General features: G+C 42.1%; 1 protein-coding gene across 6 annotated transcripts in view; it reads right to left on the bottom strand.

Annotated features, from left to right (window-relative positions):
* si:dkeyp-23e4.3 (rho GTPase-activating protein 7) overlaps nt 1–16,291 on the bottom strand; it is a 190,296-nt gene that overhangs the window by 14,567 nt on the left and 159,438 nt on the right. For all 6 annotated transcript variants that reach the window (XM_068043859.1, XM_068043864.1, XM_068043860.1 and 3 more), the window contains 4 exons: nt 14,322–15,736; nt 7,966–8,136; nt 6,238–6,397; nt 2,281–2,479 (listed from right to left, as the gene is read on the bottom strand). In XM_068043859.1, the coding sequence (XP_067899960.1) occupies nt 2,281–2,479; nt 6,238–6,397; nt 7,966–8,136; nt 14,322–15,736 (1,945 nt within the window). The remainder of the gene's footprint in view (nt 1–2,280; nt 2,480–6,237; nt 6,398–7,965; nt 8,137–14,321; nt 15,737–16,291) is intronic.

Here is a 16,291-nt window from a genome sequence, read left to right as displayed (position 1 = left end):
TCTTTTAGGTGAGAAAGCACACAACTAGCTTATTAAATGAAAGAAATGTGTTGTAAAATAGTCTACATAATAATTGTATACCTCTCTCCAAAGATGCCTAGCTCACAGAGTTAAAGATTCCCTTCTGGCATGTTGATCACTAACTACAAGGTATTAAGGGATATGGAGAAGAGGCAGCTAGATGGAGCTGAGGTACCAATTACATGTGGTCTTATAGAAGGGCAGAGTAGGCTTAATGGCCTACTCCTGTTCCTATGTTAAACAAAATCTTTAACACTGGTCATGCAATTGATAACCCAAAAGTCCTGCAGAATAGGGAATCAAGAATCTGCATCTCTCCATCTGCTCTCATAAAAACAGCCATTTGGGACACATTAAAAAAAATGATAACTACCTTTTGGTAAAGAAGCCAAGGGTTAAGACAGATTGCATTATTCCATTTCACTAGCTTTATTCACAAATGAAGTGAGATCTGGCCGTTCAAATCCAGTCCATAGTAGAAATCATGGGCTGGTTTTGGGTCGCCCCCAAAGTCGGGAACAGGTGGGTGGGTGGGGGGGGAAAGAACGGCAGAGATGGTGAGAAGGGGCCATGAATACTTGTGCCAGGCAGCACGTCAATTTCAAGATGCTGTTCCCAGCATGGCAATAAATCATCAGGGAGGACAGAGGGCAGGAATCCCACTCTCCTCCCAATTGAGGCCAATTAAAACTGTTTAAAAGCTCGTTACAAGCTTGTCAAAGCATGACTTTAAATTTTTTTTTTTTAAATCAATCAGTCTTGTACTCAGTCATATGTTTTTCGATAAGAAATCTGAAGGAAGGCGGGTAAAGAGTGGGGAGCCAGTCATGGCTACCCCAGGGCATCACCCTGGCCCCATAACAGTGTCAGCAAGGCAAAGGGGGACTCAGCACTTAGTAAAAGGGTGTTCTTGACATTGTGCAGGTGGCAGGGAGAGTGGGGACTCATAACCCAGGAGTTGAATGGGATTGGCACCACCCCAGCATTGCAGGGGCAGAAGAGCAGGCGACAAGGCTGCCAATGAAAATTGTGCAGCCACCTGCCCAGAAGGAAGGCTCCAGCTGGAAATGGGGCTCAAATGTTAGATTTTGGGTCCAGTGGCAATGAGGGCAACACCCTCTGCAGAAAGAGCAGAACCCTGAGCATCAGGCAGGCACAGGAGAGGAAAGAGGAACAGGAAGGCAACCAAGGCCAAACTCTTAACACAGGATCTACTGCTGAAGATGAAGTTAGCTGGCAATGACCAAGAACCAGTGCCAGGGGAGACTGTGACTCTTTCGACTCTGAGATCTTCTGCCCTTGTGGGCAAAGACCTTGCATCACTGGTCACCATGCCCTAACACTGGCCATCAAAGTCACTGTAGCCTTGAACTTTTTCACTTCTGGCTCCTTCTAAGAATCAGCTGCAAAAATTGGCGGCATCTCAAAAACAGCTGCACACCATTGTATCTCACTGGTCACTGATTCTCTTTGCCAAAGCTGGACAGCACATTCATTAAAGGACAAACACACCTTGCAGGAAGAGGGCATTGGGTTTTGCTTCCATTGCTGTATTTCCCCAGGTACAGAAAGAGAGGAGGGGGGGAGGGAGATGACACTGAACAGAGAAGTGTCCCTGCTGCATGACAAGCTGGCCTCCTCCTGCCATCCTTTGGGAAGAGGACCTCTCTCCCCTCCCTCACAGCTTCCTGCATTAGATCCATGTTGGTATCGATGAAGTGAGGGGTTGCCTTGCCCTGGGTGCCAGGCCTCCAGCTCCCTTGTGGCATCTTACTTCTTTCTGGTGCAGTGGAAGGCCTTACCACAAACTGCAGACCCCTCCCTCACTTCAACCAGCAGCCTCAGCGATGGCTGCTGTGGGAGTCTAAATGAATCCCACACCTGATCTGGCCTGCCTCTGTTCCCGTCACTCCCCCCTCCCCCCCACCCCATTGGCTCAAAGTGAACAGGAAACCCATCTCTATACCAATTAAAATGTCTCACCTTCAGGAAAATCTGAACTTTAACCAGTTTCCCACCAGAGGTGGGTTTCAGGCCTGAAAACAAACCCGATTCCTGTCTCCCACCTCCGTGGTGAAAATTCAGCCCTGTGTATAGAACAAAATAGCCTGAACTTCACATCTGGCTCAATAGGAATGTGCAAATTTTAATGGGAGGGACTTCAGTTGTGTTGGAAGAAACAACATCTTGCTATCAGAATCACTTCTTAAAAACAGACTGTAAACAGGAATTGGTGACTCTAATGTGAGTGGCACTTACACTGATATATATGAAGGAATGATTCGCAGAGCTTTGTGGTGAACAAGGGTTCTGGTAGATCACGGAAATACTGCTTCATCATGTCTGCTACATCAAATGCAGATTGGCCTTCATAGCTGACACCATCTGGACAGGCCTCATTCATTTCTCGTAATGCCTGGATCCTTGATTTCACTCCAGACTTTCTGAATAATCCAACCTAATGAGTGATGAATAATACAAAAAAGAAAATTAAACATCATAGTATTAAAAGCAAACAAACCTTTTTGACAAGTATATGATCAGCTTTATCATCAGTAATTGGCTGAAAGATCAAAGTCGACCTGGATCTAAACATTTCAAATTTGATGCTTCAGTTCAACCTTCAAGTGCAGATGGAACAACACCAAAGTTGAAGAGGCATAGTCAGTGGTCATTCTTAAATTTATATAGAAAATCATATATAAACCTAAAGTGCTTTACATAATTTTTACATTGCATTATTAATAAACACTGGGGCCGGGGGGGCGGGGGTGGGTGGGGGAATAATGTCAATGGAAATAAGATCTGACAAGTGCCCTGGACATGATGGCCTGCATTCTAGGATCTTAAGAGAAGTGACTGCAGAGATAGTGGATGTATTGGTTGTAATCTTCCAAAATTTCCTAGATTCTACAAAGGTCCCAGCAGATTGGAAAACCACAAATGTAACACCTCTGTTCAAGAAAGGAGAAAGGCAGAAAGCAGAAAACTATAGGCCAGTTAGCCTAATAACTGTCTTGGGGGAAATGCTGCAGTCCATCATTAAGCAAGTAGTAGCAGGACATTTAGAAAATCATAATAAAATCATGCCGACTCTGCTTGATTGTATGACAGGGAAATCATGTTTGACAAAATTATTAGCATTCTTTGAGGATGTAACATGCAGGGTGGATAAAGGGGAACTAGTAGATGTAGTGCATTTGGATTTCCAAAAGGCATTCAATAAGATGCCACATAAAAGGTTACTGCACAAGTAAGAGCTCATGGTATTGGGGGTAATATATTAGCCAATCCTATATATCTATGCTAACAAATAGGAAACAGAGAGTAGGGATAACAGGGTCATTTTCAGGTTGGCAAACTGTAACCAGTAGAATGTCACAGGGATCAGTGCTGGGGTCTCAACTATTTACAATCCATCTTCAGGAGTTGGATGAAGGGATCCTGTGTATTGTAGCCAAATTTGCTGATGATACAAAGATAGGTGGGAAAGCAAGTTGTGAAGAAGACAGAGTTTGTAAAGTGATAAAGATAGGTTAAGTAAGTGAGCAAAAATTTGGCAGATGGAGTATGATGTGGGAAAATGTGAGGTTATCCACTTTGGTAGAAAGAATAGAAAAGTAAGTTATTATCTAAATGGAGAGACACTGCAGAATGCTACGGTACAGAGGTATCTAGGTTTCCTTGTTCATGAATTACAAAAGTTAGCATGCAGGTACAGCAAGTAATTAGGAAGGCAAATGGAGTGTTGGCCTTTATTGCAAGGAGGATGGAGTACAACTTTGGTCTCCTTATTTAAGGAGGGATAAACTGGCATTGGTGGCAGTTCAGAGAGGTTCACTAGGTTGATTCCTGGGATGAAGGGGTTGTCTTATGAGGAAAGGTTGAGCAGGTTGGGCCTATACTCATTGGAGTTTAGAAGAATGAGAGGTGATCTTATTGAAATACAAGATTCTGAGGGGGCTTGACAAGGTAAAGAATGTTATCAGTCACTGGGCAATTTAGAACTAGGAGGCACTGTTTCCAAATAAGGGGTCTCCTATTTAAGATGGAAATAAAGAGGAATTTCTTCTGAGGGTAATTAATCTTTGGAATTCTTTACCCCAGAGAGCAGTGGAGACTGGGTCATAGAATATATTCAAGGCTGAGGTAGACAAATTTTTGATCTACAAGGGAGTCAAGGGTTATGGGGCGGCGGGCTGGAAAATGGAGTGAAGCCATGATCAGATCGTCCATGATCTTATTGAAATGTGGTGCATACTCAAGGCGCCAAATGGCCTACTCCTGCTCCTGTTTCTGACATTCTTATGTTCTCTGGGAGAGATGTAAAATGGGTTGTTGATTCACTGTCAACGGTTTTACACTGCTGCAAATTAAAATGACCTCCACCAGTCCTCTCTCATATCCAGAGTTTGATTCCAGAACACACAAGAGATGAAAGCCTCCTCTTGCTACAGATTATAAGGAATCCCAAACCTGGAACATAGAAACATAGAAAATAGGAGCAGGAGTAGGCCATTCAGCCCTTCAAGCCTGCTCCGCCATTCATTATGATCATGGCTGATCATCCAACTCAGTAGCCTGTTCCCGCTTTCACCCCATACCCTTTGATCCCTTTAGACCCAAGAGCTATATCTAACTCCTTCTTGAAAACATACAATGTTTTGGCCTCAACTGCTTTCTGTGGTAGCGAATTCCACAGGCTCACCACTCTCTGGGTGAAGAAATTTCTCCTGATCTCCGTCCTGAAAGGTTGTTCCCGTATCCTTATACTATGACCCCTGGTTCTGGACTCCTCCACCATCGGGAACATCCTTCCTGTAGCTACCCTGTCAAGTACTGTATGAATTTTATAGGTTTCTATGAGATCCCCACTCATTCTTCTGAACTCCAGCAAATATAATCCTAACCAACTCAATCTCTCCTCATACGTCAGTCACACCATCCCAGGAATCAGTCTGGTAAACCTTTGGCACTCCATCTATAGCAAGAACATCCATCCTCAGATAAGGAGACCAAAACTGCACACAGTATTCCAGGTGTGGCCTCACCAAGGCCCTGTATAATTGCAAGATATCCCTGCTCCTGTACTCTAATACTCTCACTATGAAAGCCAACATACCATTTGCCTTTTTTACCGCCTGTTGCACCTGCATGCTTACCTTCAGCGAATCGTGTACGAGAACACCCAGGTCTCGCTGCATATTCCCCTCTCTCAGTTTATAGCCGTTCAGATAATAATCTGCCTTCCTGTTTTTGCTACCAAAGTGGATAACCTCACATTTATCCACATTATACTGCATCTGCCATGCATTAGCCCACTCACCCAACTTGTCCAAATCACCCTGAAGCCTCTCTGCATCCTCCTCACAACTCACCCTCCCACCCAGTTCTGTGTCATCTGCAAATTTGGAGATATTACATTTAGTTCCCTCATCTAAATCATTAATATATATTGTGAATAGCTGGGGTACTAGCACCGATCCCTGCAGTACCCCACTAGTCACTGCTGGCCATTTGAAAAAAGACCCATTTATCCCTACTCTTTGTTTCCTGTCCGCCAACCAATTTTCTATCCATCGCAATACATTACCCCCAATCCCATGTGCTTTAATTTTACATGCTAATCTCTTATGTGGGACTTTGTCAAAAGCCTTCTGGAAGTGCAGATAAACCACATCCACCGGCTACCCCTCATCAACTCTACGAGTTACATCCTTGAAGAATTCTAGTAGATTTGTCAAGCATGATTTCCCTTTCGTAAATCCACGCTGACTGTGCCCGATTCTACCACTGTTCTCTAAGTGATCTGCTATAAAATCATTGATAATGAACTCTAGAATTTTCCCCATTACTGATGTCAGGCTGACTGGTCTATAATTCCCTGCTTTCTCTCTCCTCCCTTTTTAAATACTGGGACATTCATGTTTTGTGTTTGTGAGCTACTAGATCAAGAAAATAACACTGGCCACAAATTGGCACTAAATTGCCAATTTCACTCAGAGGCTTTATAGGATTGATTGGTATAGGAAATGGAGTAATTCACACATTTGGAGGAAGTACTTCGAAGGTTAGGGTAAAGACACAATCTGGTCAATTCTACATGTGACCAGGATGTAATTGATAAAAACATTGGCTGGCAAAAAGGAACTGGACATCCCTACCTTGTGTTAAGAACAAACATACATCAAAAACAACACTAAGAACTACACCAACCTGATCCAGGCAATGGCTCCTGAGAAAATGCATGGCCTGCAGGATACTCTTTGGTAAAGGATGTCCTGTATGCTGCATGTTAAGCAGCAATGGAACTCCAAACACCACTCGGTCCTTGTAATCAGGTGCTTTTATCTTCCTGATAAACTTGGGAACTGTCCTACAGAATCAGGAATTCAACAGTTAATGTGACTTGAAATACAACAGCTTGTGACAATTTTAGGAATGAACAGAATATCAAACATATTGGTCTGGATTTTTCAGTCAAGGGTGAAGGGACGCGCTCACAGCTGATCTCCAATAAATGTGTCCAGAAAGATTTAGCGGGCTCTAGATTTCTTTTATTGTGATGTGGTTTTGAATTTGGCACCACCTGTGACATCCAATAATAGCCAATCAGGTTGAAGAATTTTCACAGACAGCAAACCAGGAAGTAAAAAGCAGGGATTAGAATTCAGATTTTAATCAATGGGACATATACATGGGATTAAGGCAGAAGCTGAAATACAAGTTTTATTTTGTTTTAAAGTTTATTTTTAATAATCATTGAATTTTTAAATTATTGAGAATGAAACCCCACACTTATAAAATTAATTTTTCAGAGCCAGAGAGGTTATCAGTAATTATGACATAGTACACCATTCAATACTCAGTCACACTTAATTAAACAAGGTTCAACATTGTCATTGGTTTTTGCAATGAGAAATATGCATAAAAAATTGAATTCACATCAATTCACTGATTGTGTTGATTGCATTTGCATAGCCTGCAACAGCTCACCCTTTGGAGGAGCAGGGCATCATCAACAGAAACTTCTGAATTTTTGTGTTCAACTGTACGTGTACCAGAAGTTACCATCAGCTTTACACAGCAATGATGGTGAGCACTGACAGTTGTACCATCATTACAACTGCAAATTTAATACCATTGTACTTTAAAATTGGGAGCATCACATTATGAATCCTCTTTGAGAGGGCATGTAATAAAATTTTAATGACTGGCACTTAAAGACTATTATCCTTATAATCTCATGTTCTGGACTAAAAGTATTGCCAAAGCAGTTCTGAAGTTTAGAAAGTTAAGAAACATTCAAACATTGAAGTGCCATGGAGTAATCAGGTGCTCCACCACAAGATGATAAAATAGAACCACAAAATAAAAATTATTAAGACTGTGATAATTTAAAATGTATTGACACCATATGACACTGACACTATTCTATTTTTAGATATAATGCAGTTGTAAATAATTTGGAATGGATCAAAAAGGTGTCACTAAGTAATCTATAAGTAGATGCAATGAAATGGAAATACAATCTTCATGTAACAGATAGCAAATGTTATTTCAAATAAGCCTTTAATACTGCAAAATCTCAGTCTGTGAGGTGCCACCTCATGGGGTGCTGCTTTGATCTCAGTGAGACATTATTCTGTAGTAATTACATAAAAAATAGCATTTTGAAACTTTCAGTGCAATTTTGACATTCGTTTTAAATTCTTTGGGTTTGGTTCCATTTCAGTCAGGCTGTAACAGACATAAAAGTGATAAATCGTAGAGACCAACTAACTAAGTTTCATTTAATCTCAGGATGCAGAGAACGTTAATAACATACTCACGTTGCTCTCTTATGAATTATACTGTTTCGTGAACCAAGATTACATGATAGCCATGCTACTGACCCACAATTTTCTCTTTCTAGAATATTATATATATAGCATAACAGCCTACCAGTTCCAGCCTTGCTTGCTGGAGGGGGAGTATTTGTCCATCAGGGTAGTGAGCTTCAGGAGAGCCAGTTTCTGTAAGAGGTTGAGCTGAGCAACAGATTGGCTATCAATCTGTAGGTGTAAATTCTGAGTATTCAAGTTCTGCTCACTGGGCCAACATAACTTCTGCCGCCTGCAACATAAAACATCATCAGTCTGGCAATCTAAGTTTTATATTAGCTAGGTATAGAAATTATACTCTTCTCCAAATAAAGGCAAGATGTCAAAAAAGATCATGTGGATAGATTTCCATTTTGGGCACAAATTAGGTTACAGTTCAAGTTTCCACTAAATGTAATATTACTTGTTCTTCGATGTGTAATCTATTGTAAGATTCACAGGACAACAAATCATATCTGAAGAAAACATGGATTTTTATTATACTTTAGCGAGAACATAAATATACACAAACAGTTTCTATATGAGCCACATCTAAACACATCCCACTCTGGCGGGGCACACCCACAACTCCCTGGTCATGTGCAACACATCAATTCTTCCGGTGACCTTCACTTACAGCACTTAAGGTGGTCCACTCTTAAGGTCGCCCCACAATACTAAAATATGTTAACACAAACAACTTAAAATCTTCCACAAACGAATTGAATTGATTAGCGGAAGTGTGTTTTTTTTTTGCATTGAAAATGTTTATTGATGTATTTAAGAGTGGTAACCTGTTACAGTTTTACTCATACAGCTGGAAATGAGTTTACCACACAAAATAAGTATTATTAGTAAGTGTGTAGTTCTCCAACTGTGAGCAAACTGATTTTAAAAGCACTAAAAATGATTTATAAAAAATTACTGAACGATTTACTATTTTCATTGGTGTACATTAATCAGTTTTTAGTAAATTCAATATCTAGTAATGTTAAAACTTCTAAAATATGCCGACTAGTGCCTGAGCGCCAATGGAAACAACCTCACTTTGAGCAGATCAAGCATATAGGGCAAAGGCTTTGAGATCTTAAGTGTACAGCCATATTTTAGTGAGATTCAGACATTTGTGGAAAAACTACTCATTGCCTTCCTCACAACAAGAAAGAGAGATTTATTTTCTTTTGCAAGTTTATAATCTGGCTCAGTTTTCTCAAAGCATCTCACCATTGAAAACAAGCTGATCTTGCTTTATGTCATATTACTAAAATTTAAATAACCTTGCAGAATCAGCAATAAAATCACCATAACTTACAATAATAGTTTCTAATGAACTGAAAACCTTCCAAAGTTAGTTTTCATATACCACCAGTCTGAAACTGGTATCTGTTGTGTGTTCCTTGAAGGTGCTAAATTAGGGGAAGGCTAATTATAACAATTTTAGGCAGGAACTGAAGAATTTAGATTGGGGAAGGCTGTTTGAGGGTAAATCAACATCTGACATGTGGGAGTCTTTCAAACGTCAGTTGATTAGAATCCAGGACCAGCATGTTCCTGTGAGGAAGGAGGATAAGTTTGGTAAGTTTCGAGAAACTTGGATAACGAGGGATATTGTGAGCCTAGTCAAAAAGAAAATGGAAGCATTCGTAAGGGCGAGAAGGCTGGGAACAGACGAAGCCCTTGAGGAATATCAAGAAAGTAGGAAGGAACTTAAGCAAGGAGTCAGGAGGGCTAAAAGGGGTCATGAAAAGTCATTGGCAAACAGGATTAAGGAGAATCCCAAGGCTTTTTATACGTATATAAAGAGCAAGAGGGTAACCAGGGAAAGGGTTGGCCCACTTAAGGACAGAGGAGGGAATCGATGCTTGGAGCCAGAGGAAATGGGCGAGGCACTAAATGAGTACTTTGTATCAGTATTTACCAAAGAGAAGGACTTGGTGGATGATGAGTCTCGGGAAGGGAGTGTAGATAGTCTGGGTCATGTCGTTATCAAAAAGGAGGTGGTTTTGGACGTCTTGCAAAGCATTAAGGTAGATAAGTCCTCAGGGCCTGATGGGATCTACCCCAGAATACTGAGGGAAGCAAGGGAAGAAATTGCTGGGGCCTTGACAGAAATCTTTGCATCCTCATTGGCCACAGGTGAGGTCCCAGAGGACTGGAGAATAGCCAATGTTGTTCCTTTGTTTAAGAAGAGTAGCAAGGATCAGCCAGGAGATTATAGGCCGGTGAGCCTTACGTCAGTGATAGGGAAATTATTAGAGAGGATTATTCGGGACAGGATTTACTCCCATTTGGAAACAAATGAACTTATTAGCGAGAGGCAGCATGGTTTTGTGAAGGGGAGGTCATGTCTTAGTAATTTGATTGAGTTTTTTGAGGAAGTGACAAAGATGATTGATGAAGGTAGGGCAGTGGATGTTGCCTATATGGACTTCAGTAAAGCCTTTGACAAGGTCCCTCATGGCAGACTGATACAAAAGGTGAAGTCACATGGGATCAGAGGTGAGCTGGCAAGATGGATACAGAACTGGCTCGGTCATAGAAGTCAGTAGCAGTGGAAGGGTGCTTTTCTGAATGGAGGGCTGTGACTAGTGGTGTTCCACAAGGATCAGTGCTGGAACCTTCGCCGTTTGTAGTATATATAAATGATTTGGAGGAAAATGTAGCTGGTCTGATTAGTAAGTTTGCGGACGACACAAAGGTTAGTGGAGTTGCGGATAGTGATGAGGATTGTCAGAGGATACAACAGGATATAGATCGGTTGGAGACTTGGGCGGAGAAATGGCAGATGGAGTTTGATCCGGATAAATGTGAGGTAATGCATTTTGGAAGATCTAATACAGGTGGGAAGTATACAGTAAATGGCAGAACCCTTAGGAGTATTGACAGGCAGAGAGATCTGGGCGTACAGGTCCACAGGTCACTGAAAGTGGCAACGCAGGTGGATAAGGTAGTCAAGAAGGCATATGACATGCTTGCCTTCATCAGTCGGGGCATAGAGTATAAAAATTGGCAAGTCATGCTGCAGCTGTACAGAACCTTAGTTAGGTCACACTTGGAATATTGCGTGCAATTCCGGTCGCCACACTACCAGAAGGACGTGGAGGCTTTGGAGAGGGTACAGAAGAGCTTTACCAGGATGTTGCCTGGTCTGGAGGGCATTAGCTATGAGGAGAGGTTGGATAAACTCGGATTGTTTTCACTGGAACGACGGAGGTGGAGGGGCGACATGATAGAGGTTTACAAAGTTATGAGTGGCATGGATAGAGTGGATAGTCAGAAGCTTTTTCCCAGGGTGGAAGAGTCAGTTACTAGGGGACATAGGTTTAAGGTGAGAGGGGCAAAGTTTAGAGGGGATGTGCGAGGCAAGTTCTTTACACAGAGGGTGGTGAGTGCCTGGAACTTGCTGCCAGGGGAGGTGGTGGAAGCAGGTACGATAGCGACGTTTAAGAGGCATTTTGACAAATACATGAATAGGATGGGAATAGAGGGATACGGTCCCCGGATGGGAAGGTGTTAGTTTAGACAGGCATCAAGATCGGCGCAGGCTTGGAGGGCCAAATAGCCTGTTTCTGTGCTGTACTGTTCTTTGTTCTCTGTTTGTATAGACTGTACATAAAGACTGATCAATCAAGATGGGATCAGTGATGCAATATTGTGGGTTCCTTTTTGATTACATGAGACAGCGGCAATTACATTGAGATGGTAACTGCACAGGTGTATCTTCAAGACTGATGAACACTCAATCACATGGTGTGTTGCATCATAGCTCTTACCTGGCTAATATGATCTTGTAGCCACAGCTCTTAAAGGTGTACACACACAATAATATCCATTACACAAAACCTGTACTTTTCTAAACCTATCTGCTACATGTTTGGATTTTATACTCCAGGTGAGAGCTGTCAGTGGCGGAGAGTGGAATGCATTCCCTCTCCAAGGTTAGAAAAGACATGAGTTAGAAGTAAGGTAAATGCCAAAAGTGATTTTTAACTGCAATCTCAGCAAAATGGCTTCCCACACCAGGTTGTATTCTCTTGCTTGGAGTTCCCTGGCTCCCTGCTGAAGTTTTCTTGACTGTGCACGATCTTAGCATGCTTTGTGACTTTAAACCAATATTCAAAATCCACCACCGAGGCCTCGGTCCTTCTACCTCCAAAATATGGCTTGTCTTACCTTTACCTACACCTCTAGGTACAACTTTTTCCAACATCCAGCTATCTCTTCGATAGCCTCCAACTTATCCAGAACTTAAACACCTACATCAAGTACCACTCATCGATCACCCTGGTCATCACCCACCTCCTGAGTACTGAGTTTCCCATTCCTCAGTACATGAGATTCAAATTCTCATTCTTGTCTTATAATCCTTCCATGGCCTCATTTCACCTTACTTCTGCATCCTCCTCCTGCCCTATATCTCTGCTTGCACCATCTGCTCTTCCAAGCCAGGTCTATTTTGCATTCACTCTGCTACGTCAATGACAGCAGAACATTCAGCTATTCTTCTGGTATACTTTGAAATTTTTTTTACTTAATATCTAGTCATAGAATCATAGAAAGCTTATGGCACAGAAAGAGGCCACTTGGCCCAGCGTGTCTGTGCCGGACTGTGTCTGTGTCTTTCTACAAATCTGCCCATCTTCAAAAGCTTTCTTAAAAAAAGTTACCTCCATGACTGTGCCATTCACAGCCTCCCCCACGCCATCTTTCTTTTCTTACTTAAGTGCAACCCGCACACCCTTGAATCTTTGGGACGTCATGATGTTAAGGGCACTATGTAAATGCAAATTATAATCATTGAAGCTCTACACAGGGAGCATACTAACAAAATATTTATTCTTTAGTAACTACCTCCCAAGTTCTTTTCAATCAGGATCAAAACACCAGTGAGACATCAATCTGAACTGGATGCAAACACAAAGCCCCAGTGATGCAAGCAGAGTGCTCAAAACCACATCACCCAGTTCCCTATAAATCCCACACTCTAACACTTTGGAGAGAAGCTGTTTTTAATGAATTTAATTATCCTGTAGGCAGAATTATGAAAAGGATCGATCATGGGTGATCGTAAAGTCCATGACATACATATCTTCGCAAATGAGGCAGACTGGATAACTCATGAGTGAGGGAAGTTGAGAATGATTTATGGTTAGTCATCAATAGATATGTTGATCTCTCAGTACAATATAACCTACTGATATTACAACAATTAAAATATTTTCTGAAAAGTAGCTATTCCATTTACTGATCCCACGGGCAGGATTTTGCGTTTTGGATCGGGACCCGGACATTGGGGTCAAATATGGGTCCCAACCTCACACTGTGTCAAACAAACAGTCACCAGTGATTTTGCCTCGATTGGCCAATTAGTGGCCAGAGGATGCACATGCCATCAAATTAGGGATGACGGGCAGATTTTTGATGCTGGTGGGCTAATACGAAGCCCTCCAGCACAGCAGGAGCTGCAGCCTGCTGTTGCTGTAAGGGAGAGAGGGGGCACATCCATATTGAGGCACCCTCTCAGCACTTTGAATTAAAAAATGGCCACAGCTGCCAGGCCACCATTGTGGCTGCAGTTGTGACCAGGTAGGTGGGAGGTGGGGGTGGTGTCCTCGATGGAGCACTGGCCCCCTCTGTCTGCCAATGGGAGGCCGCCTGCACCACGGGGTCCAGTCAGTCTCTGATCAATGGCTTTAATTGGCCAAAGCTACCAGCCGCTTGCGGGCAAGCAGCTGATCCACCCCCTGATCTGACCTCCAGCAAAATAGCTCAAGGGTGGAATGATGCCAGCAAACTGGCACTTCAGCCGGTGGCATGAAATTATGCACCACCTGCCTCTGCTCTCACCCCCATTGCTGGGCAAAAATTCTGCCCTATGTGTACAAACATTTCTATATGTATTTTTGAGACATTTAATTTGAAGTTTTTAAGCCGTGTAGATTCTCCACTCAGAAAACTCACCAGGGGCACCATATCTTTTCCAATAAGCTTTGCAGATCAGAAGTGCCTCAATGTTGTTACCCTTGGGAATTCTTGACTTGATCGAACTAACTGAATATTTCACTAACCCAAGTCACTCTGCAACACTGTTACATTTAAAAAATATAAGGCATTGACACTGTATCATCACTTTACTTCTATATTTAACCTTGAGTATATAAATGGTAAATACATAACTGTGTTAAAATCCTTCTTTCACTACAGACATATGGCACAAATCTCAATTTAGCTATTCACTTGCATGTGCACACAGTGTAAATTGGCTAATAGCCAATTACATTGAATGTGGTTTGTACAAAGGGGTTAAACATACAACAACCACCCAAGTTTTTAAAATGATCGCATTGATTGATTCTACTAACATAACAGGTAATGGTCATACCAAAGTTTTTACTATATTCATGCAATTCCTCAAGGAAAAATATCAATAGTTAATACCTGTTCGTGTGTGTTAAAGATGAGCCAACTCCAGAGTCTCTCTCATAATGCACTACTGATGGGTCCAATTCACTGATGGGCTTTTCAACATTATCCAGGTTATTAGTTGGTGTTTCCTCATTAACACAACCAAGGTGTTTCTCTATCTCCAGATGGATGTCCTTTGGAGAGGATGGGTAAGGAGATGTTGAGTCATTTGCAGAATCTGATTCTCCTTCATCAGAAAACTTTTCTGTCCACTTGTTCACTAGTCTTTGGAGGCCATTCACATGCTCCATTACATCATCTAGTTCTGCAAACACATCATCATCTGCTGCATCCACTACCTCTCCATTATTCAGGTGAACAAGGACCCCTGGGACATTATCATAAATGCTCACTCGATTGTCTAACAAATTATGGGAGTCGTGTCCACAGTCTATCTCCTTTGAACTGCTCACCCTACTGTCCCTCCCAAATCTACTCCGACGATAACCATGGAAACTGCCAGTTCTCCAATTTACTGAAGGGTTGTCAACTGGTGATAAAATGCCATGCTGAAGTGCTTTAGGAAATGTTCCTGGTTTGTGACCCCGTGGAACCTGAAAAAGATGATGATCTTGTTGACCTTTCTCATTTATACTGTTCTGCTGGCTAATACTCTTGCAAGGTGATGCAGCGGAATTAAAATTCTCCATATACATTCCATCTCGTTTTCTACCCAAGGTTTGGCTCCGTGTTCTAAGGATAGGGCTGGGTGTGCTTACTGTACTACTGTTTTCTGATTGACTGCTACTGCTGCAGGTTTGAGAGGAGTATGAAGGGTTTTGTCTAAGAAAGGGCTCATCAAGTTCTGCAATGTCAACACAATTGAGATTTCTCAATTTTTCCTCCTCAAATCCCTCTTGAAGCACAGGTGCACTGATAAATGGCCTGAGTCTTGGTTGATTACTCTTTTTCTGGCAAGAACTTCTTAATCGAAGCCTTTCCATTTTCTTTAACAAACCCTTTCCCTTTGTCGTTGAGCACTTTTCAGTGACCTTTTCATCAGTGCTAAAACTTGAGAACTCATTCGGGGATGGTGGGCCACTGAAGGAAGAGTCTGCAGAAGGCAATTTAATTGAGGAACTCCTTGAGGAACTTCGACTAGTCTCAAAATCTGTAATGTGGCTTTCAGAGTTCTTTGGTAAACTGATACTATCACTGCCCCCACTGCTGCTGCTGCTGTGAATTGATGACACCTCCTGCTTCTCTCCCAGCTCTGGGAATACAATATCATCACTGTCGATGCTCTTCAAACAAGGGCTACCAGGCAAGGAGAAATTTTCTGGATGGAAAAGCTCTAATGTGTCCACACGAGACCATCGCATGCTGTCCCTTTGAAAAGTCCATTTGTTGCTGATGGCACAAGGCTCTTCCTCTTCAGAATCATCACTCTGAATGTGGAAAAATAGAAGAAAAATCAAGCATTGATTCTATGCAAAGATTGATATATAAATGCCATCACTGGTGAATCTTTGGTGACTTATTGAATTTCTTCTCACGTATCATGTTTCATCATCATCAGGGCCAGCAGTCAACAGCAGAATTTTCTGTTATCTTCAAAGAAAACTTTAAACAATCCTCGATAAGATGGACAGAGCTGGGTAGTATGTTCCAGTAGGTTAGAGAGTAGTGGCCAGATAATCAGCTGCTGATAGTGGAACAGAAGGAGTGGGGGGCGAAAAATTCAGTGTCAGAGGAGTGGACAGTGCACGCAGGGATATGAAGCTAGTGTGGGATGAGGCGAGGAGAGATTTGAAACAGGAATTCTGACATCAGTATGCGGCGCCAGAAGAGGGAAGCAGTGATGAGGATGTGGGACTGTGCAGTTGAAGATGTGATTTGTGACATCTTGGATGCATTGAAACATTTAGAGGATTGAGGTGAGGAAGCCAGCTAGGAGGGTGTTAGAAACCTTTGGATGACGAAGGCATGTTTTTTGGAAGTGG

Source organism: Heterodontus francisci, chromosome 12 (genome assembly GCF_036365525.1).
Source record: "Heterodontus francisci isolate sHetFra1 chromosome 12, sHetFra1.hap1, whole genome shotgun sequence".
In the NCBI taxonomy this organism is placed as follows: domain Eukaryota; kingdom Metazoa; phylum Chordata; class Chondrichthyes; order Heterodontiformes; family Heterodontidae; genus Heterodontus; species Heterodontus francisci.
Note: the sequence above shows the minus strand (reverse complement) of the source record. Positions and strands in the feature narration are given on the sequence as shown.